The sequence below is a fragment of the Primulina tabacum genome, chromosome 8 (assembly GCF_025594145.1).
Source record: "Primulina tabacum isolate GXHZ01 chromosome 8, ASM2559414v2, whole genome shotgun sequence".
NCBI lineage: Eukaryota > Viridiplantae > Streptophyta > Magnoliopsida > Lamiales > Gesneriaceae > Primulina > Primulina tabacum.
Window position 1 is genome coordinate 19,512,178 of NC_134557.1, and position 27,052 is coordinate 19,539,229.

The following is a 27,052-nucleotide window of genomic DNA, read 5'->3' on the forward strand; positions in this document are numbered from 1 at the left end:
AGAATTGCGAAAAGCATAGCCATTGACTGTCTTTTATCTTTATATGTAGAATTTTCAAATTGTTTCAAATTGAGGTATATGGTCATGGAAAAAAAATACACTGAATCATTGTCTGAGCATGGAATAATGCATTTCTTGAAATTAATTTGAACATTAAATGCAAATTCGGAAAGATATCGATTGAGATACAATTTCTTCTTATAATTTCTCTGTGGTTACTTTTTATTATTACGTAGGAACTCGCAGGTACTACTCATCGATGTACACAAAGTAAATCTTCGAACCAACGCAATAATCAAAACCATCGTACTAGCACATTAACGGACACATCTCGTTAGTCAGGTAAACAATGCATACTGAGCAAGAACCATGTGCGATAAACTCGTTTGAGAAGTTATTGATAGTGAGAATCGAACTTCTAACAATTGATCAAGCGTTCACCTACTATATCAACTCAGACACCATTTGAAAACTTTTAATAGGTTCATTTGAGTGTTAAATATGGACGAGTTATAAAAATTGTCATCGTAACTATGATTAATTATTGTTTTGTACGTCCTTCCATAATTTTAAATGAAATACTTCCTCTGTTTCTCACAGTTGGACCAATGTAAATTTAGTTAATTTCTTATATTTGGCTAATTAAAATTACAACTAAATTAAAAGGTGTGTTATGAAAAAGTAAAATTTATGGTAAAAAATAATGAAACGTCTGCTATTCGTTTTCTTAAAAAGTACTAGAAATTTTTTTTTTTAAACTTCTCTTAGCATCGACCGAACCATCAAAAATTACATAAAATATTTTTGACATCATTTTAAAATAAATCAAGCATCTAACATTTGAAAAGTATAGCCCATACTATAACCTCTCAAAAACCACTCACAAATAAAACGTCGAAAAAATATCTTTAACATAACTCAAAATCATAAATCATAACTAGTGCGGAAAACTAGCGTTGGTCCTCGGGTTATGTGCACCTTCAGTCCAGTCAGATAAACCATCAAAACCTCCATTATCATATTCATAATCAATAACACCTGCATCAATCACACCTAGTGAGTCTAAAGACTCAACACGTCATATTCTTGATAACGAATAATACGTAATACAGTTAACATATAACAGTGAAAAATACTTGAACTTAAAATATCATTTTCATGAAGATGCATAAACATAAACATTTTCGTAAACATTTTCATGATGCATAAAAACATTTTCATAAAAACGTTTTTATATAAACATAAACATATCACATAAACATATTCATATTCATATCCATATTCGTATCCATATTCGTATCCATATTCATGTTAATGTTCGTGTTTGTTGAATTCAGATCGTGATTGTGACTCGTATTCTTAAACGTATTGGGCGATGGATCCATCTACATGTAACCACAGTACTGGGCGGCGGGGGACACCGGCAACACTCTCACCGGTCAACTGGGCCCTGGCCTACGTATTAACATATCATGGCATTGGAAATACGATCGTCGGGGCTCCCTCTGGGGCCTTCTCCCATAAATGGGCTCCCTCTGGGGCCTTCTCCCCTCACGACATCTCCAATCATATTCATCATATTCGTATTCGTATCAACGGAAACACGATCGTCGGGCTCCCACTGGGACCATAACCCTCACGATATTTCCAACATATTGTAGTAGTCAGAATCCCTTCACGTCCTTCAACATGTTATCATCATTTAATAAAAACATGCATATAATATCATTTTTATTTTGAAACCAAGCATGCAACATGTCTTTTAAATGTCCATATTTAAATCATAAAAATCATAGACATTTAAAAATCATCACTTAACATATTAAAAATCATAAACATCCATGAACATTTTTAAAATAAATATTTTTACATCATAAATGTTTAAAATAAACATTTAAAATAAACGTTTTCGCATATTATCATAAATCAATAAACATATCCTCTTAAAAATCCATAAACATTTAGAATTGACATATTAACGTATAAACATCCATAATCATTGAAAATAATCATATTAGCATATAAAATAGCATTTAGGACACTGCCATGACGTTTACTAATTTTTAGGTGTAAAAAGACCGTTTTACCCCTGGACGTAAAATTTCACATTTTTTATTTTTTCTTAATTCCATTGACTCTAACATGTCCCAAATAATTATTTAAGCTCACATGAATTTTCTCATATTTTTATTTAGCTTAAATCAAGTACTTTTAATTTATTCTTTAAATATGACGTATTAATGTGTTTTAATCCCGAATTAAACCAAACCTTAATATAAAATTCCCAAATTAAAAACTTAGACTTATAATAATTATTTAAGATTAAATCTAATTTTTCATAATTTTATTAAGCTTAAACTAGGCGTTTCAATTAACTCGTTAATTAGCGTTTCGTGCGGCGATTAAATTTCGAATAAATCCAAAACTCGTTAGTTTGATCTCAAATTTTTAACATAACCTTTTTATGATTTATTCTACCCTTCCAAGTCATGAGCCACACCCGTGGACCCATGGATTCAATTTTTGCTTTATTATATTCGTTTTTGACACACCGGCGAACACACCGAGCCATCTCCCAATTTACTCGAGCCACGCCCGAGCCACCTTGAGCCAACACCTAGCCAACCCACCTAGGGACCCTACTGACCAAGCCCAGCCCCAAAAACCCGGCCCATGCTCGCTCAAAACCTTCTGAAACTAGACTCTATTATTCTGCATGTGTGCGTGAGTTAGTACCCTTGTGTATTAGGTTTCATTGTCAACTAGGACACCTCCAAGCCCTAACCACTCGACCCCTCACGACCCTAAACTTCCCTAGACCACGACCAGACCAATCCCAGACCGACCCAGCCCCTGGGCCCTGCGCACGAAACCCCTGAACCAAGCACAACAGCCTGCGCACCATGGAGCTTCCCTTGCGCTTCTGTCGTTTGGCTTGAGCCACAGAGCACCCACTTGCACCAAGCCCTGGATCGACCCCTACCCATCACCCTAGGACCCTGATGAACCACCCAGCTCGCCCCCAGACCGAGCCGCGAGCCCCTCTTCTCTCCTGAACAAATCCTGCGCGTGAATATGGGAGGAGTCCCACTTCGGGTGGACTCCTTCCCCAAGCCTAAAACTCGAACCCTAGCCACCCTAGGACCCAACCCAGCCCTAGACCGAGACCACCCCTGACCCTGGACGAGTCCTGGTTGCGCCCCACCAGCCCATGCAAAGAAACGAGCCAAAGCATCTTGCACAAGCCAACCCCACTCACGGTTCCTTCTTCTGATTTTATTCTTACGGTTTCAGTTTATTTCTCTTTCGTTTGCAGCATGTCTCGTGTGTTCTAAGACCCCTAAATTGTGTAAAAACATCCCCTCCAAGTTACCTACCATGGCAGCCCCCCTCTTGCAAAGATAACACAAGTTTTGGGACACAAAAACATGCTTTAAACTCATGTGTATGTATAAAAACGAAATTAATAAAAGAGATGCTTGTTTTTCATGTCAACCATAATTAAATGCATATTAGGGTGTGATCGAAGAGAAAAAGAAGAATTATGGCGTGCCTTTGCGTTTTATACGCACGATTATACGTTGACGACGTCGAAGAACGGGGCAAGACCTTGGCTTTGAACTTTATTCCTTAAGCTACCACCAAAATTTTCCTTGAGAATTTGTGTGTGTGTGTGTTCGTGCATGAAGTGTTTTGGGGAGGCCAAATTTCAGAAAAGTAGGCGTGACCAATGTGTCAAGGGTTTGGGAGAAATACATTTTAAATACTAATTAATTCACTAAATAAGGTTTAGGCCTAATAAATCAACAATTAAGGCCCATTAGTTTTAATTAGAATTTAATAAAATATTGTCAAAGTTTTTGTTTAAATAAATTTGTGAATTTAATAGCCGGGTTACCAAAAAGTTCGAGTTTTAGTTGAAAAACCAACACCGATAAAATTTACGTCCCGACGTATAAAATCACCTCAAAACCCCTTATTTTCAAAAATATGAAAAACCATCAACCATATTTTAAATAATTAAAAATAATTATTTAATAAAAACATTTTCTAATTTTTCAGCCCCCGGTCTCCGTTCCTCGATCGCAACTCGAATAACCTTTAAAAATACATTTTAATGCAATCATGTAGAAAAATATAGTTTAAACATGCAAGTATGCACAACATAATTAATTCATGCAATTAAAATAATTAATTTAAAATACAAAGAATTTAATAACTTGCGCGCATGTGGTTTACGTGAACCTTAAAATTTTCGGGGCGTTACAAGTAAAAATCTCAGACTCTCAAAATTATCAAACTACACACTTTATAATATTTTTCTCTCAACTCAATTGTGAATTTCTTCACAAATGGTGAGGCTATTTATAGAATTTCTTTACAAATAATTCAAAATTAAATTCATCATTACCTATATCATCACACACTAATTTTCAATATTTACAACTCTTATTTTCAACATTCAAATATTCAACACACATGTTTTAAATATTAATTTTCAACACTCCCCCTTGTGATGATGATCATAATGATTGTCTTCATTACGCGTTTTTATACTCCCTCGTTAAAAACCTTAATAGGAAAAACCCATTGGGATAAAAACCATAGTAAGGGAAAAAGAGTGCAGTCACGTAAACTCCCCCTCATGTTGACACGAACAATTCTTCACAAATTTCATAGATTGCGCATCCCAATATTATATATGTGCTTTCTGAATATTGTCGTAGGAAGTGCCTTTGTGAAGAGATCTGATGAGTTTTCACTTGACTGAATGTAATGAACATCAATATATTTATTCTCTCAAGCTCCTTAGTGAATGCGAAGAACTTAGGAAGAATATTTTTAGTTCTGTCGTTTTTTATGTATCCTTCTTTCATTTGAGCAACACATGCAGCATTATCTTCATATAGTATCACAGGCTTCTCGTCGAATGATAATCCGCATGAGATTTGGATATGTTGGGTCATTGATTTTAACCACACACATTCACGGCTTGCTTCATTAGTGCAATAATCTCGGCATGAATTGATGAAGTTGTTACGAGTGTTTGTTTCTGTGAACGCCAAGAAATTGAAGTGCCTCCACGAGTAAATACATATCCAGTTTGGGAACGTGCCTTGTGTGGATCAGATAAGTATCCAGTGTCACGCCTTGAGTTCGAATCGTCGGTGACATCCGGCATTGTTTAACAATTACATTGAAAAACAATAAAGCCTCGTATCAAATCAAACCAGTCTTTTTCTTAAATAGAGTATTGTCTTACAATGACAAAAGAATAAACTTTTACATCAGAGTTGCAGAAGCTAAACAAAAGAAAAGGAGTACAATTCTCGATTTCCTGATCTCGAAATCTGATCACCATCCCCAGAACGCTTCTTGCTCCTCCTCGTTTACTTGCTCTTCATTTTTATCTGAAATTATAAGGGGTGAGTGTATTGGGAAAACACTCAGCAAGTGGGGGTCGATCGATTCCAAATATACATATAGAACTTAATTCTTAAAAAAACTTTTCTTTATCATACTTTCAAAATTAACATTCTTAACTTGACAAGACAGAAAAGAATCGCATAATAGACTGAAGTTATCAAATGATTCAGAACAAAACAGAAATAATTCAAATCATTTCAGAACAGACAAAAACACTGTTACTCATCTCATTTCCATGGTCAAATTGTCCCCAATATGTTAGTCCTCTAAGGGGTGAGGCCAGAACTCGGTTTTATACCCACCGGTGGGGGCTAGACAGAAGTGGTTTTCTACCCACCATTGGAGGCCAAACAGAAATGGTTTTATACCCACCATTGGGGGCCAAACAGAAATGGTTTTATACCCACCATTGGGGCCAGAGAGAATCACAATTCTCGTCCCATTTCAACTTCGAATCGTAACAAGTGCAACAGAATTCAGAAGTAACAGACAGAACATTTCAGATTTTCAGATTTCAGAGTTTTCATACGGACACAGCGAAATCAACGAATTTCGAAGCATAAAAGAGAACACATAATCGATCGAAATTTTAAATAGAACAGATAGAAATTTTCGAAAATGAAGACACACATACATGCATGTCATGATATACATATTCAAGTTTTAAAATACAAACGAATATATATCAAAAGCCCACTTACAGATTTCTTGTACGAAGCTTTCTCTTGAAATTTCGGCAGCACTTCGGCGCAACTCTAACAAACACTGTCTTTGATCGGGCAGCACTTCGGCACAAGGTTTCCGTACTAGACTGCACGAAAATATTTCCTCCTTCTTCCTTGACTTCGGTCGAGACTTGAGGGGTGAGGAGAGGGCCGAAAATTTGGGAGAGTTTTTGAGGGATTTTTGAAGTGCATTCTTGTATGTGACTTTAGGTGGTATTTATAGAAAATTCTTGCCCCTTCACCTTGCCTTGGTCGACCACTTGGAGCACAAGAAATGCCATAATGGTGTGATTAATTGTAGACCAAAATTCCATGTGTTCTCCAAGTTCAAGACTAGTTATAATGGTGGGTTCAAAAGTTCATGCATCCTTAAATGTCACCTTGATTTTCTAAAGGTCATTTCCTGCATCATCAATATGTCCTAGCTCTTAGCTCCTCCCGCAGCTCCTTCATTGGTTAACGCGAAGGTCATTTCTTCCACATTTAATTTGTCCGAACTCTTGGCTTAACTTATAGCTCCCTTTTTTGTTTTGTTAGGACAAACTTGGTTGAGCTGCTTCGAGCTGACAGATCGTGTCCTTGAGCTGGGGTTTTACTCTTTCCGTGACAATTCTCCGATGGATGCGGTTATTTGCAGCTCGGCCTTCTGTTGAGGTAATCCCCGAGCTTTGAAGTTACTTCCACGAGTTACTAGCTGAAAATCTAAGTTCATAATTAAGTTTATAATTAGAATGAAAGTATTCTGATCTTAGATTAAGCTAAGTTTTAAGCTCGTGTATTTCTTACCTTATTTACTTGGGATCGTAAAATCTCGGGTTCTCACATCCCTCCCTCCTTATTAAAAGTTTCGTCCCCGAAACTTGCATTGGCTTGATCATTCAAATAGGTGAGGGTATTGTGACCGCATCTTCTCCTCGAGTTCCCAAGTTGCCTCTCTTTCAGTATGATTTGACCACTATACCTTGACATAAGGTATTGTCTTGTGCCTCAATACTTGGTCTTTTGTGTCCACTATTCGAATAGGGACTTCTTCGTATTTGAGTTCTTCGTTGAAGTTTCCTTCAATCATCAGTGGTGCAACTTTGAGTACATGACTCGGGTCTGGGACATACTTCCTCAGTTGTGAGATGTGGAAAACGTTATGTATTCTTGCCATGTCCGGTGGTAACGCTAATCAATAGGCTAAGGTTCCTACGTTTTCCAGTATCTGGAACGATCCCACATATCTCGGATTCAACTTTCCGGATTTACTGAATCGAACTACTCCTTTCATAGGGGAGACCTTGACATAAGCTTTCTCACCAATTTCCAACTGTAAGGGTCTTCTCTTCAGGTCGGCCCAGCTCTTTTGCCTATCCTGGGCTGCCTTGAGTCTTTCCTTGATTATTACTACTTTATCAACGGTTAGCTGAATGAGTTCTGGTCCGGTAACAGCTTTTTCTCCGACCTCGTCCCAATATAGGGGCGACCTACACTTTCTTCCATACAAAGCCTCATACGGAGCCATCTCAATGCTACTATTATAGCTGTTGTTATAAGCGAATTCGATCAGGGGTAACTGTTCACTCCAATTTCCAGAAAAGTCCAGTGCACATGCCCTCAGCATATCTTCGAGGGTTTGAATTGTCCTTTCGGTTTGGCCATCAGTCTGGGGATGATAGGCCGTGCTGAGAGTAACCTTGGTTCCCATAGCCTTCTGGAAACTTTTCCAAAATCTTGATACAAATCTTGGATCTCTGTCAGACAGAATACTCGCTGGAACTCCATGTAGCCTCACTATGTTGTCCATATACAAAGTGGCTAATTTATCCAAATTATAATTCATCCGTACTGGCAAGAAATGGGCAGACTTGGTCAATCTGTCAATGATCACCCAGATCCCATCGTGACCCTGCCTTGATCGTGGTAGCCCTACTACGAAATCCATGGAGATGTTATCCCACTTCCACTCTGGTATTTCCAATGGTTGTAAAAGTCCTCCATGCCTTTGATGTTCCGCCTTGACTTGTTGACAGACCAAACACTATGCAACAAAGACAGCTACGTCTTTCTTCATACCGTTCCACCAGTAATTATTTTTTTAGTCTCTGTAAATTTTGGTACTCCCTGGATGTACTGAAAATCTCGATTTATGTGCCTCGGCCATTACTTCTTCTCGAATTCCATCGACGTTTGGCACATACAATCGTCCTTTCATCCAGAGTATTCCATTTTCATCAATTTGAAATTCTGGAACTTTTCCTTCTTGGATTTGTTCTTGAATTTTAAGGATGGAGGTGTCTTGACTCTGCTTCAACTTGATGGTCTCTCGGAGGTTTGGTTGCACTGATAGGGAATTTAAGTTCACCTTCCCAGGGTTCCTTCGACTCAGCGCATCTGCCACCTTATTTGCCTTACCCGAATGGTAATTGATTGATAGATCATAGTCCTTGAGAAGTTCCATCCATCTTCTTTGTCTCATGTTTAATTCCTTTTGAGTGAAAATGTACTTGAGGCTCTGGCGATCAGTAAAAACTTCGCATTTTACTCCATAAAGGTAGTGCCTCCAGATTTTAAGCGCAAATACTACTGCGGCTAATTCCAAATCATGAGTGGAGTAATTCTGCTCATATGGTTTTAGTTGCTGTGAGGCATAAGCAATTACCTGACCTTCCTGCATAAGCACATACTCTAATCCTTCCTTTGATGAGTCACTGTATACAGTGAAATTCTTACCATCCTCGGGAAGAATGAGTACTGGTGTGGATGCGAGTTTCGTCTTCAGGGTTTCGAAACTCTTTTTACAAGCTTCATTCCAAATGAATTTCGAATTTTTCTGAGTAAGTTTGGTGAGTGGAATGGCTATCGAAGAAAATCCTTCCACAAATTTTCTATAGTAGCCTGCTAAACCCAGAAAACTCCTGACTTCAGTCACCGTCTTTGGTTGTGGCCAATCCTTGATTGCCTCTACCTTCTTAGGGTCTACTGACACTCCTAATTCAGAAATTATATGTCCTAAGAACGCCACACTTTTAACAAAAATTCACATTTCTTGAATTTGGCGTATAGTTCCTTTTCTCGAAGTGTCCGCAAAGTGAGACGCAGATGCTCTTTGTGTTCTTCTTCACTTCGTGAGTACACAAGGATATCATCTATAAAGACAACCACAAACTTGTCAAGATATGGTTTGAATACCCGATTCATCAGGTCCATGAATGCTGCAGGAGCATTCGTTAGGCCAAAAGGCATTACCGTGAATTCGTAATGTCCATATCTTGTCCTAAAAGCAGTTTTAGGGATGTCTTCCGCTTTGACCTTCAACTGATGGTAACCAGATCTCAGATCTAGTTTTGAGAAGACCTTGGCTCCCTTTAACTGATCGAAAAGGTCATCTATTCTTGGGAGTGGGTACTTATTCTTTATGGTGATCTTGTTCAACTCCCGATAGTCAATACATAGCCTCATGCTTCCGTCCTTTTTCTTTACAAAAAGCACTGGGGCTCCCCATGGGGATGCACTGGGGCGAATCTGCTTCTTGTCTAATAATTCCTGCAGTTGCTCCTTTAGCTCCTTTAATTCAGCTGGAGCCATTCGGTATGGTGCCTTTGATATTGGTGCAGCATCAGGGACCAAATTGATTTCAATTCTATTTCCCTATCGGGTATCTCACCCGGTAACTCTTCGGGAAAAACATCTAGAAATTCTTGAACAATCGGTATATCTTCCATCTTTGGAATTTCTTCTCCCTTGACTTCATTGATCATTGCCAGATAAATCTCTTCTCCTCCTTTTATGGCCTTCCAGGCTTGTGAGGCAGATAACAGAGATTTCCTTTCTTTGGACTTCCCATGGTATATGACTTCCTCCTTAGTAGAAGTCTGAAGTCTAATATCTTTCTTTTGACAGTCTACCATGGCATGGTTTTTAGCTAACCAGTCCATTCCAAGGATAATGTCAAACTCAACCATATTGAGTTGAATTAATTCCACTTCAAAAGTTTGATTGCTGATACAAATTTTACAGTTTCGATACACTTTGTGTGTTTCAATTGTTTTGCTGGCAGGTGTTGCTACTCTTAACGGTTCACTAAGAATATCATGCTCAAGTTTATGCTTTTTAGCAAATCTTCTAGACACAAATGAATGTGTGGCACCACAATCAAACAAAGCATATGCAGGCATTTTATTGAGTAAAATGGTACCTGCCACCACTTCATTGGTGTTATCAGCTTCCTCTTGGGTTATTGCATAAACGAGCATTAGTCTTGTTTTCATGTTGCTTGCTGGGCCCTGTCCCTTTGTCCTTGTTTTCAGGACAATCTTTAATTCTATGACCCACCTTTCCGCACTTAAAACAAGCGTCTGTCTTCCGATAACATTCTCCAACATGTTTCTGTCGACATGTATCACACCACTTTCCTTCGGTGTTACCAGCACTGCCAGAATTTCCTTTGAAAGACCCACCTGAATAATTTTGTTTCTTAAACTTGGGACCATTCTGAGTAGATTGACTGCTCATCGGTCTTTTGTTCTTGTTTTCTTCCTCGCGTCGCTTGATATCAGTTTCTGCGCTCATTGCAGCGCCCATCAAATCCGCAAAGTTGTTTGGCTTGAATACTGCCAATGCCGACTGAATTCGACTGTTGAGTCCCTTCTTGAATCGATTCATTTTTAACGTTTCATCCGACATGATCGTTGGGACATAGGTTCCCAGATCGTTGAACCATGAAGTGTATTCCATCACTGACATGTCCGGAGCCTGTTTGAAGTTTTCAAATTCACCCAACTTCTGTAGTCGAAATTCAGCGGGATATTATTGTTTCAAAAATTCTATCTTAAAAATCTGCCATGTGATCTCTTCCACTTCTGCCAAAGATGGCGACACAGTTTCCCACCATTTCCTAGCTCGGTCTTCCAAAAACGGTGTTACAACCTCCACTCTCAGTTCTTCAGGTATCTCCGGTAAATGTAGTTGTGTTTCGACGTTCTTGAGCCAGTTGTGGCTGACTTCTGGGTCTGGGTTCCCATCGAAAGTTGGAACTCGATTCCTTCTGAGAGATTCGTAATGGTACTTAATCCCACGCGGTTGCGGTTCAGGTGGTGGTTGGATGGCGTTAGCCAATGGGTTGACGAATCCTTGTAACGTTGCAGTTACGATAGTAGCTATTGCCATCATATCCTCTTGACTGAGATTTACTCTCGGAGGTGGTGGTGGTGGGTTTTCATCTTGGTTGGTACCACGAGGGTTACGGTTGTTTCGGGGTGGTCTGCCTGTCATTTCCTATAAACATGTATTTTATTAATTTGTTTGCCACAATATTTAATAAAAGGAATAATTTCATTAAATTGTAAAAATTTTCATACAACCAAATATTTTTCAAAACAAATGATTAATCAAATACAAACGAAGCCTATTCTAGAACTCTCTCTCCCTACTCGTCTATTACTTCTCCGTCCCCTACTGCTTCATTAATTTCTTCTTCCACAGGGTTTTCTTCCAGTTGTTCCATGAGTTCTTCCATATTGACCATCTCATTTTGTAGATTCTCGATGTAATTCTGCAATTGTGTGTTGTGGTGATCGAGATTGTTTACTTGATCCTGTAGTTCTTGTATTGTTGATTGGCTCAAATTTTCATCGATTTCTTGCTCTTCAATCCGTTCCTGAAGACGACGCTGGGTTTTGAGAAGACTATTTTCCCGAATTTCGAGCGTAAAAATCCTATCTTGCGCTTTCTTCAATTCTTGCTTGGTGATCTCGTGCTGACGTTCTGACTCTAGATGGTATGCCGCGTAACGTCCAACGTCTTCGCGTAGTTTCTTCTCTTCCACTCTAGCCTCACGAAGATCCTCCATCATGCCCACGTTATTTCCGTCCAACTGATAGTTATCTCTCTCAAGTTTATCATTCTTTTCTTTCAGCGTTTTAATTTCTGACTCTTTTTCCTGAAGTTGTTTCTGAAGTTCATTTATAATGCTTTGAAAGTCCATGTTGGTTTCCTATAAAAACATTTAAATAAGATACTGATCCATTCTTAAATATGCAATAAGATAATAGAAAGTTTAAAAATAGTTTGGTACACATATTATTTTCTTAGTCACAAGTTTACTACAATCTAGATACTTTATTATAATGCTAATCTAATCGATCATCTCTCCGCCGTCGCTGTCGCTGGCACTGTCGTCTCCGGCCACCTCCATCAGTGCTACCTCCTCTTCCTCCATGTTCTCTATCACCAAATGTAGGTAGTTATTCTGATCCTGAAGTCTGTCCATAGCGCTGTGGAGCTTCGAAATGTACCGATCCTGCCTGGCGTTGTACTCCTCCTGGCGCTGACGGGCCTGAGCAGCACGTCCACGCTCTATCTCTACTTTCTCCAATAAATCCCTGTTAAGTGCAACTAAGCGTGTGATGCGAACGGAATCGGTCGGTATCTGCAACAGCTGGCTCTCCGCCAAGTCCAGATGATGAGTCAATCGCTGTACATCAGTCTCAAGTATGTGTCTAACCTCACTAAGCTCTTGTTTCTCCAATCTTTCCTTGGCTAGTTGCGCTTTCAAAGTCGCGATCTCCCTAGTCTGATTATCAATCGTTAGCTGACGCATGCGAAGGGCAGCCTGAGCGCGAGTACGTGGAGCAGCCATTTCCTAGGATAAAAATCGAAAGCAAAGCATCAGAATTGTATAAAGGATGGAAAGGCACAAATAAAGGGCACAATTAAAGTGGTCGTGGAAAAATTTTTGATTCTAAGAATTGCGAAGCAATTAAAGAGATAGATTTTTTAAATCTGTTCGAAATTTAGGAAACAGATGGAAGTTGAATTTCAAGAACGGATGAAAGTTGGACTCAAATTGGGATACACTAGCCTTTTGCCAAAATTTGACTTTGCCAAATTTTGTCTATCAAAATCCCAGCGGGATTATGAACCTGGTAGTTCTGATACAACTAAAATGTCACGCCCCGAGTCCGAAGCGTCGGTGACATCCGGCATTATTTAACAATTACATTGAAAAACAATAAAGCCTCGTATCAAATCAAACCAGTCTTTTTCATAAATAGAGTATTGTCTTACAATGACAAAAGAATAAACTTTTACATCAGAGTTGCAGAAGCTAAACAAAAGAAAAGGAGTACAATTCTCGATTTCCTGATCTCGAAATCTGATCACCATCCCCAGAACGCTTCTTGCTCCTCCTCGTTTACTTGCTCTTCATTTTTATTTGAAATTGTAAGGGGTGAGAGTTTTGGGAAAACACTCAACAAGTGGGGGTCGATCGATTCCAAATATACATATAGAACTTAATTCTTAAAAAAACTTTTCTTTATCATACTTTCAAAATTAACATTATTAACTTGACAAGACAAAAAAGAATCGAATAATAGACTGAAATTTTCAAATGATTCAGAACAAAAGAGAAATAATTCAGATCATTTCAGAAAAGACAAAAACACTGTTACTCATCTCATTTCCATTGTCAAATTGTCCCCAATATGTTTGTCCTCTAAGGGGTGAGGCCAGAACTCGGTTTTATACCCACCGGTGGGGGCCAAGCAGAAATGGTTTTATACCCACCATAACAGAAATGGTTTTATACCCACCATTGGGGCCAGACAGAATCACAATTCTCGTCCCATTTCAACTTCGAATCGTAACAATGCAACATAATTCAGAAGTAACAGACAGAACTTTTCAGATTTTCATATTTCAGAGTTTTCATACGGACACAGCGGAATCAACGAATTTCGAAGCATAAAAGAGAACACATAATCGAACGAAATTTTAAATAGAACAGATAGCAATTTTCGAAAATGAATACACACATACATGCATGTCATGATATACATATTCAAGTTTTAAAATACAAACGAATATATATCAAAAGCCCACTTACAGATTTCTTGTACGAAGCTTTCTCTTGAAATTTCGGCAGCACTTCGGCGCAACTCTAACAAACACTGTCTTTGATCAGGCAGCACTTCGGCACAAGGTTTCCGTACTAGACTGCACGAAAATATTTCCTCCTTCTTCCTTGACTTCGGTCGAGACTTGAGGGGTGAGGAGAGGGCCAAAAATTTGGGAGAGTTTTTGAGGGATTTTTGAAGTGCATTCTTGTATGTGACTTTAGGTGGTATTTATAGAAAATTCTTGCCCCTTCACCTTGCCTTGGTCGACCACTTGGAGCACAAGAAATGACATAATGGTGTGATTAATTGTAGACCAAAATTCCATGTGTTCTCCAAGTTCAAGACTAGTTATAATGGTGGGTTCAAAAGTTCATGCATCCTTAAATGTCACCTTGATTTTCTAAAGGTCATTTCCTGCATCATCAATATGTCCTAGCTCTTAGCTCCTCCCGCAGCTCCTTCATGGGTTAACACGAAGGTCATTTCTTGCACATTTAATTTGTCCGAACTCTTGGCTCAACTTATAGCTCCCTTTTTGATTTTGTTAGGACAAACTTGGTTGAGCTGCTTCGAGCTGACAGATCGTGTCCTTGAGCTGGGGTTTTACTCCTTCCGTGACAATTCTCCGATGGATGCGGTTATTTGCAGCTCGGCCTTCTGTTGAGCTAATCCCCGAGCTTTGAAGTTACTTCCACGAGTTACTAGCTGAAAATCTAAGTTCATAATTAAGTTTATAATTAGAATGAAAGTATTCTGATCTTAGATTAAGCTAAGTTTTAAGCTCGTGTATTTTTTACCTTATTTACTTGGGATCGTAAAATATCGGGTTCTCACATCCAGCATCGGCATAACCAATTATACTTGGATTAGCATATTTTGAATATAAAAGTCCCAAGTCTGTTGTTTCTCGTAGATAACGTAATATATGTTTAATTCCGTTCCAGTGTCTCTTTGTTGGATATGTGCTAAATCTTGCCAATAAATTTACAGCAAAAAATATATCGGGCCTTGTACAATTTGTAAGATACATAAGGGCACCAATAGCACTTAGATATGGTACTTCTGGACCAAGAATATCTTCATCATCTTCACATAGACGGAATGGATCATTTTCTATGTTTAATGATCTAACAACCATTGGAGTACTTAAAGGATTTTATTTATCCATATTAAAACGTTTAAGGATCTTTTCTACATAATTTGTCTGGTGAACAAACATTCCACATTCTTTTTGTTCAATTTGTAAACCCAGACAATACTTTGTTTTTCCAAGATCCTTCATTTCAAATTCTTCCTTCAAGTATGACACAACTTCTTGAATTTCCTTATTCGTTCCAATGATGTTTAAATCATCAACATATACAGCAATAATTACGCATCCGGATGTTGTTTTCTTAATGAAAACACAAGGGCATATTGAATTATTTACATATCCCTTTTTCATCAAGTGATCACTTAGCCGATTATACCACATTCGGCCAGATTGCTTTAACCCATATAATGATCTTTGTAATTTCACAGAATAACATTCTCTGGGTTTTGAACTTTGTGCTTCAGGCATCTTAAATCCTTCAGGGATTTTCATATATATATTACTATCAAGTGATCCATATAAGTAAGCTGTAACAACATCCAAAAGACGCATTTTTAAATTTCCAGATACTGCCAAGCTAATCAAATACCGAAACGTAATTGCATCCATCACGGGAGAATACGTTTCTTCATAATCAATTCCAGGCCTTTGAGAAAAACTTTGTGCAACAAGTCGAGCTTTATATCTTACAATTTCATTTTTCTCATTTCCCTTTCGAATAAAAACCCATTTGTATCCAACAGGTTTTACAACTTCAGATGTAAGGACTATAGGTCCAAAAACATTACGTTTATTTAGCGAATCCAATTCAACCTGGATGGCATCTTTCCATTTTATCCAATCCTGCCGATTTTTACATTCACGAAAAGATTTTAGTTCATGATCTTCATTATCATTTATGATGTCAATTGCCACATTATAAGAAAATATATCATCAATTTCTTTTATATCTTTTCGGTTCCATATATTTCCAGTATTAATATAGTTGATATAGATTTCACGATTCTCGTCAGCTTGTGGTTCTGACAGAACATTTTCATCATCATGTGTTTCTTCAGGAACATCATTATCTATTTTGTGATCATCGTGTTTCTCTATGAATTTTCTTTTTCGAGGATTTTTATCATTGAAACCGACTGGCCTTCCACGCTTCAGGCATTTAATGACATCATGAGTATCTTCAATTTGTTTCTTCGAAATTTCAATTCGAGCAGGAGCATTTACAGCATGTATATATGATTTAGTTACCCCTTTTGCATCTGTAAATGCATCTCGTATTTGATTTGCTATTCTTTGAAAGTGCACAATTTGCTGTACATCTTTTTCACATTGTTTTGTTCTTGGATCCAGATGTAACAATGATGATACATACCATGTAATTTCTTTTTCGATATGTTTCTTATCTCCCCCTAAATTTGGAATATTTTCTCATTAAAATAACAATCATCAAAACGTGCTGTGAACACGTCACCTGTCTGAGGTTCAAGATATCGAATGATTGATGGACTATCATAACCGATATAAATTCCAATCTTTATTTGAGGTCCCATTTTCTTTCGTTGTGGTGGTGCAATAGACACATACACCATGCATCCAAAAATTCTCAGATGAGAAATGTCTGGTTATTTTACCAAATGCAAGCTGCAATGAGGAGTATTTATGATATGCACTTGGTCTGATGCGAATTAATGCAGCAGCATGTAGAATTGCATGTCCCCATATAGAAATAGGGAGCTTTGTTTTCATAATCATTGGTCTAGCAATCATTTGCAGATGTTTAATCAATGATTCAGCCAATCCATTCTGTGTATGTACATGAGCAACATGATGCTCAACAATGATTCTCATAGACAGACAATAATCATTGAAAGTCCGAGAAGTAAATTCACCAGCATTATCAAGTCTAATTTTCTTGATTGTATAATCGGGAAATTGATTCCTCAATTTTATTATTTGAGCAAGTAATCTTGCAAATGCAACATTTCGAGTTGACAATAAACATACATGTGACCATCTGCTGGAGGCATCAATCAATACCATAAAGTATCTGAATGGTCCACATGGTGGATGAATTGGTCCATAAATATCACCCTGAATACGTTCAAGAAACATTGGTGATTCATTTTGGATTTTGACTGGTGATGGTCTTATAATAAGTTTTCCAAGAGAACATGCTTTACATTGAAACTTATTATTCTGAAAGATTTTCAGGTCTTTCAGTGGATGACCATGTGTATTTTCTATAATTCTTCGCATCATTGTTGAACCAGGATGTCCCAATCGATCATGCCAATTTGTTAATATTGAAGAATTATCAACTACCATGTTTGATTCAATGAGACTTATATGTGTATAATGCAATCTAGTAGGGAGCATTGGTAGTTTTTCAATCACATATTTTTTTCCTGATTTATATGTGACAAGACACATATATTTCTCATTCCCTTCATTCATTGTTTGAGTATCATACCCATGGGAATATATATCATTAAAACTCAACAAATTTCTTTTCGATTGTGGTGAATATAAAGCATCATTGATAAAAAATTTTGTACCATTAGGTAACAAAAATTGTGCTTTACCACATCCTTTAATCAAGTCTACAGGACCTGATATTGTATTCACCATTGTTTTTGTTGGTTTTAGTTCCAAGAAATATCTTTTATCTCGGAGGTTAGTGTGCGTTGTACCACTATCGGGTATGCAAACTTCAGCTTTGTTCATAGAATTTTCCATGTTTGAACTTCAAAAAAAATATGCAATGAAATAAAATTACTGAAAATACATTTATAAAAATAAAATACAATATAATATATATGTAAAAAATATAGCACACGATAAAACATTATCATACGGGTACATGGAAAAATAAAATATTTTACATATTTATTCCACCAGCAAATTGATCATTGTCTGAGAAATCAATCAGAAAATCTCCAGCATCAAAATGAGTTGAATCACTCAAAGGTTCACTCTGTTCAGTGAAGTTGGTCTCCTTTTCTTTCCCCTTTATTGATTCTTTATAAAGTTTACAAAGGTGCTCAGGGGCTCGACAAATACGAGACCAATGTCCTAGAGTACCACATCTGAAACAAGAACTTTCAAATCTTTTTGAGTGATTCTCATTAACACTTATATTTTCATGATGCCTCTTCTGTGGATGGTTTGAGACACTCTTTTGAGATGAGTTATAGAAGTAACTATCTCGATTATTTTCAAAACCACGGCCGCGTCCACGACCACAACCACTTCCACGTCCACGTCCACGACCACGATTTCGTCCTCGACCAAAATGTTGTCTATAACTTTGATTTTGGTTTCCAGATTTAAATTCATTTTTGTTTACGACATTACTTCAGGAAATGCCGTTGAACCAGTGTGTCGTGCCTGATGATTTCTCATTAACAGGTCATTATTCTTTTCCGCCACAAGGAGAGAGGCGATAAGTTCAGAATATCTCGAAAATCCACACACTCTATATTGTTGTTGTAGAGTTATATTCGATGCGTGAAAAGTGGAAAATATTTTTTCAAGCATTTCCAATTCAGTAATCACGTGTCCACAAAATTTCAATTGCGAGATTATTCTATACATCGTCGAGTTGTAATCATTGACTTTTTTAAAATCTTAGAATCTCAACGTATTCCATTCATCTCGGGCGGTCGGAAGTATAACTTCCCTTATATGTTCGAATCTTTCTTTTAATCCCTCCACAAAGCCATGAGATCTTTTTCAATTAGATATTCACATTTCAATCCCTCGTCGATATGTCGACGCAAAAATATCATGGCTTTTGCCTTTTCTTGTGATGTTGATATGCCATTTTCTTTTATGGTCTCACTTAGACCCAATTACTCAAGATGCATTTCTACATCGAGAGTCCATGACATATAATTTTTTCCCGTAATATCAAGATCAATGAATTCGAGCTTTGCCAAGTTTGTCATGGGGGTACTTTTTCTTCTGTTTTGGAGCTTGGAAAAATATGGAGTACTTTTAGAGCTTCATGCTGATAACATGTTATGAAAAAGTAAAAATTTATGATAAAAATAAAAATCTCAAACTCTTAAAATATCAAACTACACACTTTATAATGTTTTTCTCTCAACTCAATTGTGAATTTCTTCACAAATGGTGAGGCTATTTATAGAATTTTTTTACAAATAATCCAAAAATAAATTCATCATTATCTACATCATCACACACTAATTTTCAATATTTATAACTCTTATTTTAAACATTCAAATATTCAACACACATATTTTAAATATTAATTTTCAACAAGATGAACAATAATTTTTTGCGAATATTAAAAGAAATTCACCCTCCATCCTTAAATTTAAAACCAAAATAGTATCCATATAAATCCTTTCGGGACCCCCTGTAGCTTTTATATTTTCAGTAGTAGAATTATTTATTAGTTATATTAAATATAATCAAAAATCAAAATAAGTATTCTTAATCCCGACTTACACTAATAAGCACATATGGCCATTCTGAACGAAAAAGTCGACATGGATGCTTAACTGCGCATCGAATTTTTTTTATATTCTGACATATAAATTATGGTCCATGGGTGCGTATCTGTTGGATGTGATGATGGTTATTTTCAGTAATGTGATCCTCCATGCTACGTTCAATCTGCACATAACGCCCGTTCTTCAACACCATTCCCTTGTTGTGATTCTGCATCCAGTTTATCATGACTTCAAGTTCATCTTTCAAGAAATCGCTGGATTTGTTCACTAATGCTGGATCCCTGTCCATTGCCGGCTCAAATTTCTTGCCCTTACCGTGGTACCTGCATATACAACAAATTGTGTGTGTATATTATATCTTCGATTAGAAAATTAAGTGATAGATTGAGATCTCGGAGCTGGACTAACCCATTGAGAACGTGGAGGTAACCTTCCAGGTTATGGGCACAAGCCACGTCCCCGTCAGGCCTCAAGAATGGAGAATTCTTGTGATCCAGCTCCAGCTCCACTCCCATATGCGTATAAACACCCCACGGAAAATGCTCCACGACATTCATAATGGCAGGGGGCGTATTCTCATTGAACAAGAAGCCTGGAGAATCGGGTACGATATCATGAACATTGACAATCCGCAGCACTTTGACCCCCAATTGTTCCACCCTCTGCTTGAATCTGTTGTTCCCAACGCGCGGCCCGGCGAAGGTAAACGCCGTCACCGGTATCTTCCTGTTGTCATTTTTACGTCTAGTGATTACTGTCTCCGCGACGTCGTATGCGGTTAACAATGCCAGCGCCGAGCCCAAGCTGTGCCCTACTATGGTGATGCTAAGCTCTTCGTCAGGGTACGTTTCGTTAACCAGCTTGTAGATTTCGGCGAGAACCTGTTCCCTGACGGAAATGTTACAGTACTGGCAGTTCTTTTTTGCATCGGTGTAGATAGTGAGAAAACCTGCTTCGACTCTCACTAAAGGGTCGGGACATGGGATTTCAGAAGATAGTGGTTTCAAGTAATTCGACAGGTCGGCAATCCATTCCAGCCTAGTGATAGTTCCCCGCCAGACGATACACACGTCCCGTCTTCCTAGCTTCTTCGTCATTTTGTCATTCGAAACAGTAATATAGCCCATCCAAGAAGCATCCGTACTCCAGACTCTAGGAAATCTTGTTTTCAAGAAAAATTTGGGCAATTTCACGTTGGATGTGACGTAGAGGTATCGGGTGATGTCGTAGCCAATCTCCGCCATGCCAAGAGTTTTGTAAAGCTCACGCTTGGAGTACCTGGAGCTGCCAAAATATTTCGAAGTTGGGTCGAACTCGAAAGAGTCGTAGCAAGCTTGGACCTTGCTTCCGTATTTGAGCAGCTCGTGCCGCAGCAATGGGTCCATCGGGTCGAGCAACCCGTCCCAATTATTTTCACCTTGTAATTGACGCCAGGAATCGGCGATTGTCCTCGTATCCTGAGAATCTGTTTTGGCCTCTGATCCTAGTTCTTGTTGAAGCCCGGTTGCAGTACTGGATGATGCTAGAGAGTCCATGGATATGGCTCTAGCAGGCCTCAACGGCCTCGTTGCTGAAAGTTTGATACGAGTTTCCAGGTCCGAGGGATTTTGTTTCTGAATGTAATCGGGCTGTCTCCGGGCCTGGAGAAGGGGGTTTGATAAGGCGAGAACCATTCTGGAGAGAGACACCGCCATTGTAGAATGGTGATAGCAAGTCAGTAATCTGATTGTTTGTTGCAACTTTATGGTGGAGACGGTCTATATATATATACATACATATACGTACATTATTGACTATACAATATATAAGCATAATGTCATAATCTTATCAAAAACCACTCTTTACAAAATTCATCAAAATCTTTAAAGTAATGTAAAATTATAACTGTGCGGAAAAACTTGCATGCATAGGTCCTCGGGATACTGCACCATCCGCCCAGCCAGTTAAGTCATTCAACCCTCCTGTCTCAGCATCAAAATCCTCACATGCATCATTCACATCTAGTGACTCTATTGACTCAGCAAGCCTTAATCATAGTAACAAGTAATATATATACATCTATATGTGTAAGGTCCAAAATTAAGACGACGTAATCCAATTTCATGCAAATCTAGGAAATAATGGAAAATGAGTAATAACTGATTTTAATTGCTATTTGATTATGTGACATACATGCATACATGTTAAATATGATTTTATAATTATCATCATGCATAAAATTGCATTTTTAGGGATATTCAAGTTGCGATCGAGGAACGGAGACCGATGGCTGAAAAATAGAAAATATTTTTATTAAATAATTGTTTTTAATTATTTAAAATATGATTGTGGGTTTTTTTAATTATTTTTGAAAATAAGGGGTTTTGAGGTGATTTTATACGCCGGGACGTAAATTTTATCGGTGTTGGTTTTTCAATAAAATGCGAGCTTTTTTGGCAACCCGGCTATTTAATTCACAAATTTATTTAAACAAAAACTTTATTTATATTTTATTAAATCCTAATTAAAACTAATGGGCTTAATTTAAAGACTTGATAGGCCTAAGGCCTAGTTAGTAATTTAATTATTGTAATTAATATATTTAAATCACCAAAACCCTACTCAAGCTAGACATTCTCACGGCTACACTTTTCAAAAATCTGAAAACTCTTTCTCAAAGCTCACGGCACACACAACACACTTTGGGGAAGGGAAGTTAGAAGGGCAAGGGAGATTCAAGCCGAGGTTGCGTCCCGTTCTTCGTCGTCAACGGATTTTCGTGCGAATATAACGCAAAGGCACGCCATACATCTCTTTTCTCATCCATCATATCATATTATTGTTTAAATATTGTACGCATGAAGAACATGAACCCACTTTTCTGTATTTTCGAAATAGTGAACATAGGAGTTTCGAATTCATGATTTTGCATCCAATAAATTGTTCATGCATAAAAGGGGGCTGCCATGATAGTAAATGATGATCAAGCAAAGCTTTTATGTGTATTAGAGTCTCACACAACCCCCAAACTCATGGCAGAAGCATGGGAACAAGCAAATCCATGAGTTGCTGTCAAGCGATGAGGGGTCGGGTTTCATGCACAAGGGGGAGGGCTGGCCTTGGCTTGGGTTCAGGGCTGGCTAGGGGCTTGGTTAAGTCTAGGGTAGAGTCCTAGCCAAGCTAGGACTCGGGTTTGAGGGCTGGGAGGAGTCCTGATACAAGAGGACTCCTACCCGAGAGCAAATTCAGTTTCTGCGCGTGGGGTGCGTAGCTTGCTGGGAGGGAAGGACTCGGTCCGAGGCTCAGGGGCTGGGCTAGGGCGAGTCCTAAGGGCTTAGGGAAGTGCACGGGTGGTTGGTGCAAGTGCTGGGCTCGTTGGCAAGGGTTGGGAAGCAAATCATAGAGTCCTACCACACTAGGAGTTCTCGGCCAGAATAGGGGTGACTTGGGGTGGCTTGTTTTTGGCTTTGGCTTGGGTTTCTTAGTGGTCTAAGGGTCCAGTAGGGTACTTTAGGATGTTGGTCAAGTGTTGGATCAATATGGTTCTGGGGTGACTAGTGAAAATCGAAAGTTGGCTCGGGATCGAAGTTTAGGTGTCAAAATAGGGTTTTTAACTAATTAAAATTGAAAAACGGCTCATGGGGGGTCGAGTCATGGTTTGTAAGGGCTAAAATAATATAAAAAGACTAAATTATGAATTTAGGAATTTTATATTAAGGTTTGTTTTAATTCGGGATTAAAATGCATTAATACGTCTTATTTAAAGATTAATTTAAAAGTTATAAATTTATGCCAAATAAAAATATGAGAAAATTCATGTAAGCTTAAATAATTATTTTGAACATGTTAGAGTCAATGAATTCAAGAAAAATTCAAAAACGAGGAATTTTACGTTCAGGGGTAAAACGGTCTTTTTACACCTAAAAATTAGTAACCGTCATGGCAGTGCCCTGAATGCTGTTTTATGTGCTAATATGATTATTTCCTATAGTGATGGATGTTTATGGAATTTTTTATGTTAAAATGATATTTTAAATGTTTATGTGATTTTATATGTTAAAATGATATTTTAAATGTTTAGGGAATTTTATAATTTTATGATTTAATATGTCAAATTGTTATTTTAAATATTTTGAGGTTAAAATGTCATTTAAAATGTTTATGTAATGTTTATGATTAAATTATGATTTTTAAATGTCCACGAATTTTTATGATTTAAGGTTGACATTTAAAAGACATGTTGCATGCTTGGTTTCAAAAACAAAAATGTTATGTTATGCATGATTTTTATAAAGTTATGAGAATGTAAATGTTGAAGGAAGTGAAGTAATTGTGACTAATTCGTTAATGTTGGGGATGTCGTGAGGGTGACGGTCCCAGTGGGAGCCCGACGATCGTATTTTCATCATTACGAATATGTGGTAACGGTTTTGTGGTAACGGTAAGAATGGGAATATCGTGAGGGGAAAAGGCCCCAGAGGGAACCCATTTATGGGAAAAGGCCCTCGAGGGAACCCCGACGATCTTATTTCTATTCGATCAGGATAGGCCAGGGCCCAGTTGATCGGTGAGAGTGTTGCTGGTATCCCCCGCCGCCCAGTACTGCGGTTTCATGTAGATAGATCCATCAAATTTTCATGTTCATGTCATGTCAGAAAAGTCACAATTAACGATCTGAATTCAACAAAGGAAAATGAAAAATGTTTATGATCATGAAAAATATTTTATGTCATGTCATGTTGAGGAAAAAAAAGGAAAATGTTAAGGTGTATGTGATGCATGTCATGAAAATGTTTATGCTTAAAGTTGATGCATCATTTTGAAAATGTTTATATTTAAAGTTCATGCATCATAAAAGGTTTACGAAAATGTTCATGTTTGAAGTTTATGCATACAAATATTTTTCACTGTTATATGTTGACAATATTACGTATTACTTGCTATAAAGATGATGGTGTGTTGAGTCTTTAAACTCACTAGGTGTGATGGATGCAGGTGAGTTTGAAGGAGGTCTTGATGGGTGATTTGACTGGACTGAAGTTGCACACAACCCGAGGACCAACGCTTCTATTTTTCGGCATTTACGATTATGACTTATGATTTATGCTAAAGATTTTAAGACTATTTATTTATGCTTTGAGAGATTTTTGAGAGGTTTAGTATGGGCTATACTTTTCAAATTTATTGCTTTTTAGGTTTGGTAAAACATGCAACGATTTCATTTTTATGACTATTTCACTTGATTTTTAAAATGCTAGTTGTATGATGTTTTATTTTAAAGGGGAAAATATTTTAATATTTTCATGAGGTTTATGTGTATGGCCAAAAATTGAGTGTTTATATAAAAAAAAAATTTCTAGTACATTTTAAGCAATAAAAAGGGTAGACGTTTCAGTTGGTATCAGAGCAAAGGTCCTGTAAAGGGTTGTGCCACCATCTGCGCCGGAAAGATCAGTCATCAAGCCTCAAAGTTTTAAGTTTTTACATGCTTTATATGATTCAGTATGATGTTACCTGCATGACTTCATGAATATTATGCTTATTGTACATTTTTACGAACTTTTTAAGTATTTATGCTTTGCATGCTTAAATTGCTTTATGGGATATGATATGTCGCATGATTAGAGAACTTAGATTTAACTGCATGTTGGTTACGTTAGAATTTGGAAAACGTTAAGATAAAATGCCTCCTAGAAGTGCTCCTGTTATTGAGAATCAGGCAGAGAACAGCGTGAATCACCAAGGGAATAATCAAGAAAATGCGCCACCACCACCACCACCACCAGATGCTGCTACTCGTGCTCTTGAGGGGATGGCTCGTCTCTTCGAGCAGCAGATACAACAACAGCAATTACAGCAGCAACAACTATAGCAGCAGATGCAGCAGGCACCTAGGCCACAGCATGATATATATGACCAGTTCCGGAGGCTAGGGCCGAAGTAATTTTCTGGCACTACCGATCCCTTTGCTGCTGAAAGTTGGATCCGTTCACTTGAGGTACACTTTCGATACCTGGATATGGGAGATGCGGATCGTGTGAGGTGTACCACTTATCTGTTTAGGGATGATGCTTCCTTATGGTGGGAAGGAGCCGAGCATGGTGTAGACCTTGCTACACTCATTTGGGCTCAGTTCAAGACAAAATTCTATGAGAAATACTTTACTGCTGATGTCAGAAACCGAATAAAGAGTGAATTTATGACTCTCCGTCAGGGAGACGTATTTGTTGCTGATTTTATGAAGAAATTCGATAGGGGTTGTCACTTGGTACCCCTTATTGCCAAGGATGCGGAAGAAAAGCTTAGACATTTCATGGATGGCCTTCGACCTACCATTCGAGATAAGGTTATGATGATGCATCCTGTGGATCATGCTACAGCAGTTACCTATGCATACCAGGCTGAGCAATCCTTGAAGGACATTGACTTTGAGTTACAGCGTAAGAGGCAACAACATCAGAATAATAATCATCCGAATAAGAAACCATATACGGGTCCTTCTAGACCTCAAGGGCGTCAAAAGCCCCAAGGTCCAATCAAGAAGCCAGCACCACCAAAGCCACAGAATCCTGGAGCACCAAAGCCTGCTGAAAGGCAACCATGCAAACAGTGCAACCGTCCACATGTGAATGGGGATCATTTAAATGTTTCTACTGCAAGGAGGATGGACACAAAGCTATCGACTGCCCAAAGAAGAAAGCAGCTACTACGGCCCGAGCCTATGTTATGAATGCCGCGGAAGCTGAGGAAGAGGCAGACACTACACTCATCACGGGTAACCAAGTCATTTAACATTTTTATATTGCTTATTATTGCATGAAATGTTAAAATGGTTATTAGATTGATTTGGGAACAAGATCTAACCTAGTGGAAAGTAGGTTGCATGTTCTACTTAGTTGAATTTAAGTTATGATTTTTGAAACCATGGAAAATGATATTGATTTTGTGTCTTATTTTATGTAAAGGATGACTTAATTCCAAATAAAAAGGTTTAGGGCCAAAATTTAAAGAAACATAATAAAAGGGATTTGGGAGAACTTCGAAATTTTGGGATTTAAATTGTAATTTTCGAAAGTTAAGGGACCAAAACGCAATTACCGAATTCTTAAAGGGCCATGAATGTGATTTTCGAAATCCTCAAGGGCTAAAAAGCAATTTTTCAAGAAATGTTTAGGTTCGACTCGCAATTTACACATAACTTTGGGAATTAATGATAGCAAATCCTTAAGATTCAACGCGAAAAGATTTAAAAGATTTAATAGATATTTTCACCGCAGGGAGGATCATCATTCTAGGTGTGGCTACCTATGCATTACTAGATTCAGGAGCTACACATTCTTTTATATTTGAAACCTTCATCAAAAAACTGAAAATTACTCCTCAAGATATGGGTTTGGGTTTCAAAATTTCTATTCCATCCGGTGATCAGATGCTCACGTCTAAGATTGTTAAGAATCTGGAGCTTCG

General features: G+C 37.8%; 1 protein-coding gene and 1 long non-coding RNA gene across 2 annotated transcripts; one reads left to right on the forward strand and one right to left on the reverse strand.

The window, feature by feature from the left end:
- The first annotated feature begins 10 nt into the window (after positions 1-10).
- LOC142553863 (uncharacterized) lies at positions 11-19,728 on the forward strand. Its single transcript, XR_012822021.1, has 2 exons — positions 11-666; positions 19,414-19,728. It is a non-coding gene; the product is annotated as an uncharacterized LOC142553863 (long non-coding RNA).
- Positions 19,438-21,354, reverse strand: LOC142553862 (phospholipase A1-Igamma2, chloroplastic-like). Its single transcript, XM_075664383.1, has 2 exons — positions 20,015-21,354; positions 19,438-19,929 (listed from the first exon to the last, which is right to left on the reverse strand). The coding sequence occupies exons 1-2, from the start codon at positions 21,298-21,300 to the stop codon at positions 19,692-19,694; spliced, it is 1,524 nt and encodes a 507-aa protein (XP_075520498.1). The 5' UTR covers positions 21,301-21,354; the 3' UTR covers positions 19,438-19,691.
- Between the last annotated feature and the right edge of the window lie 5,698 nt (positions 21,355-27,052).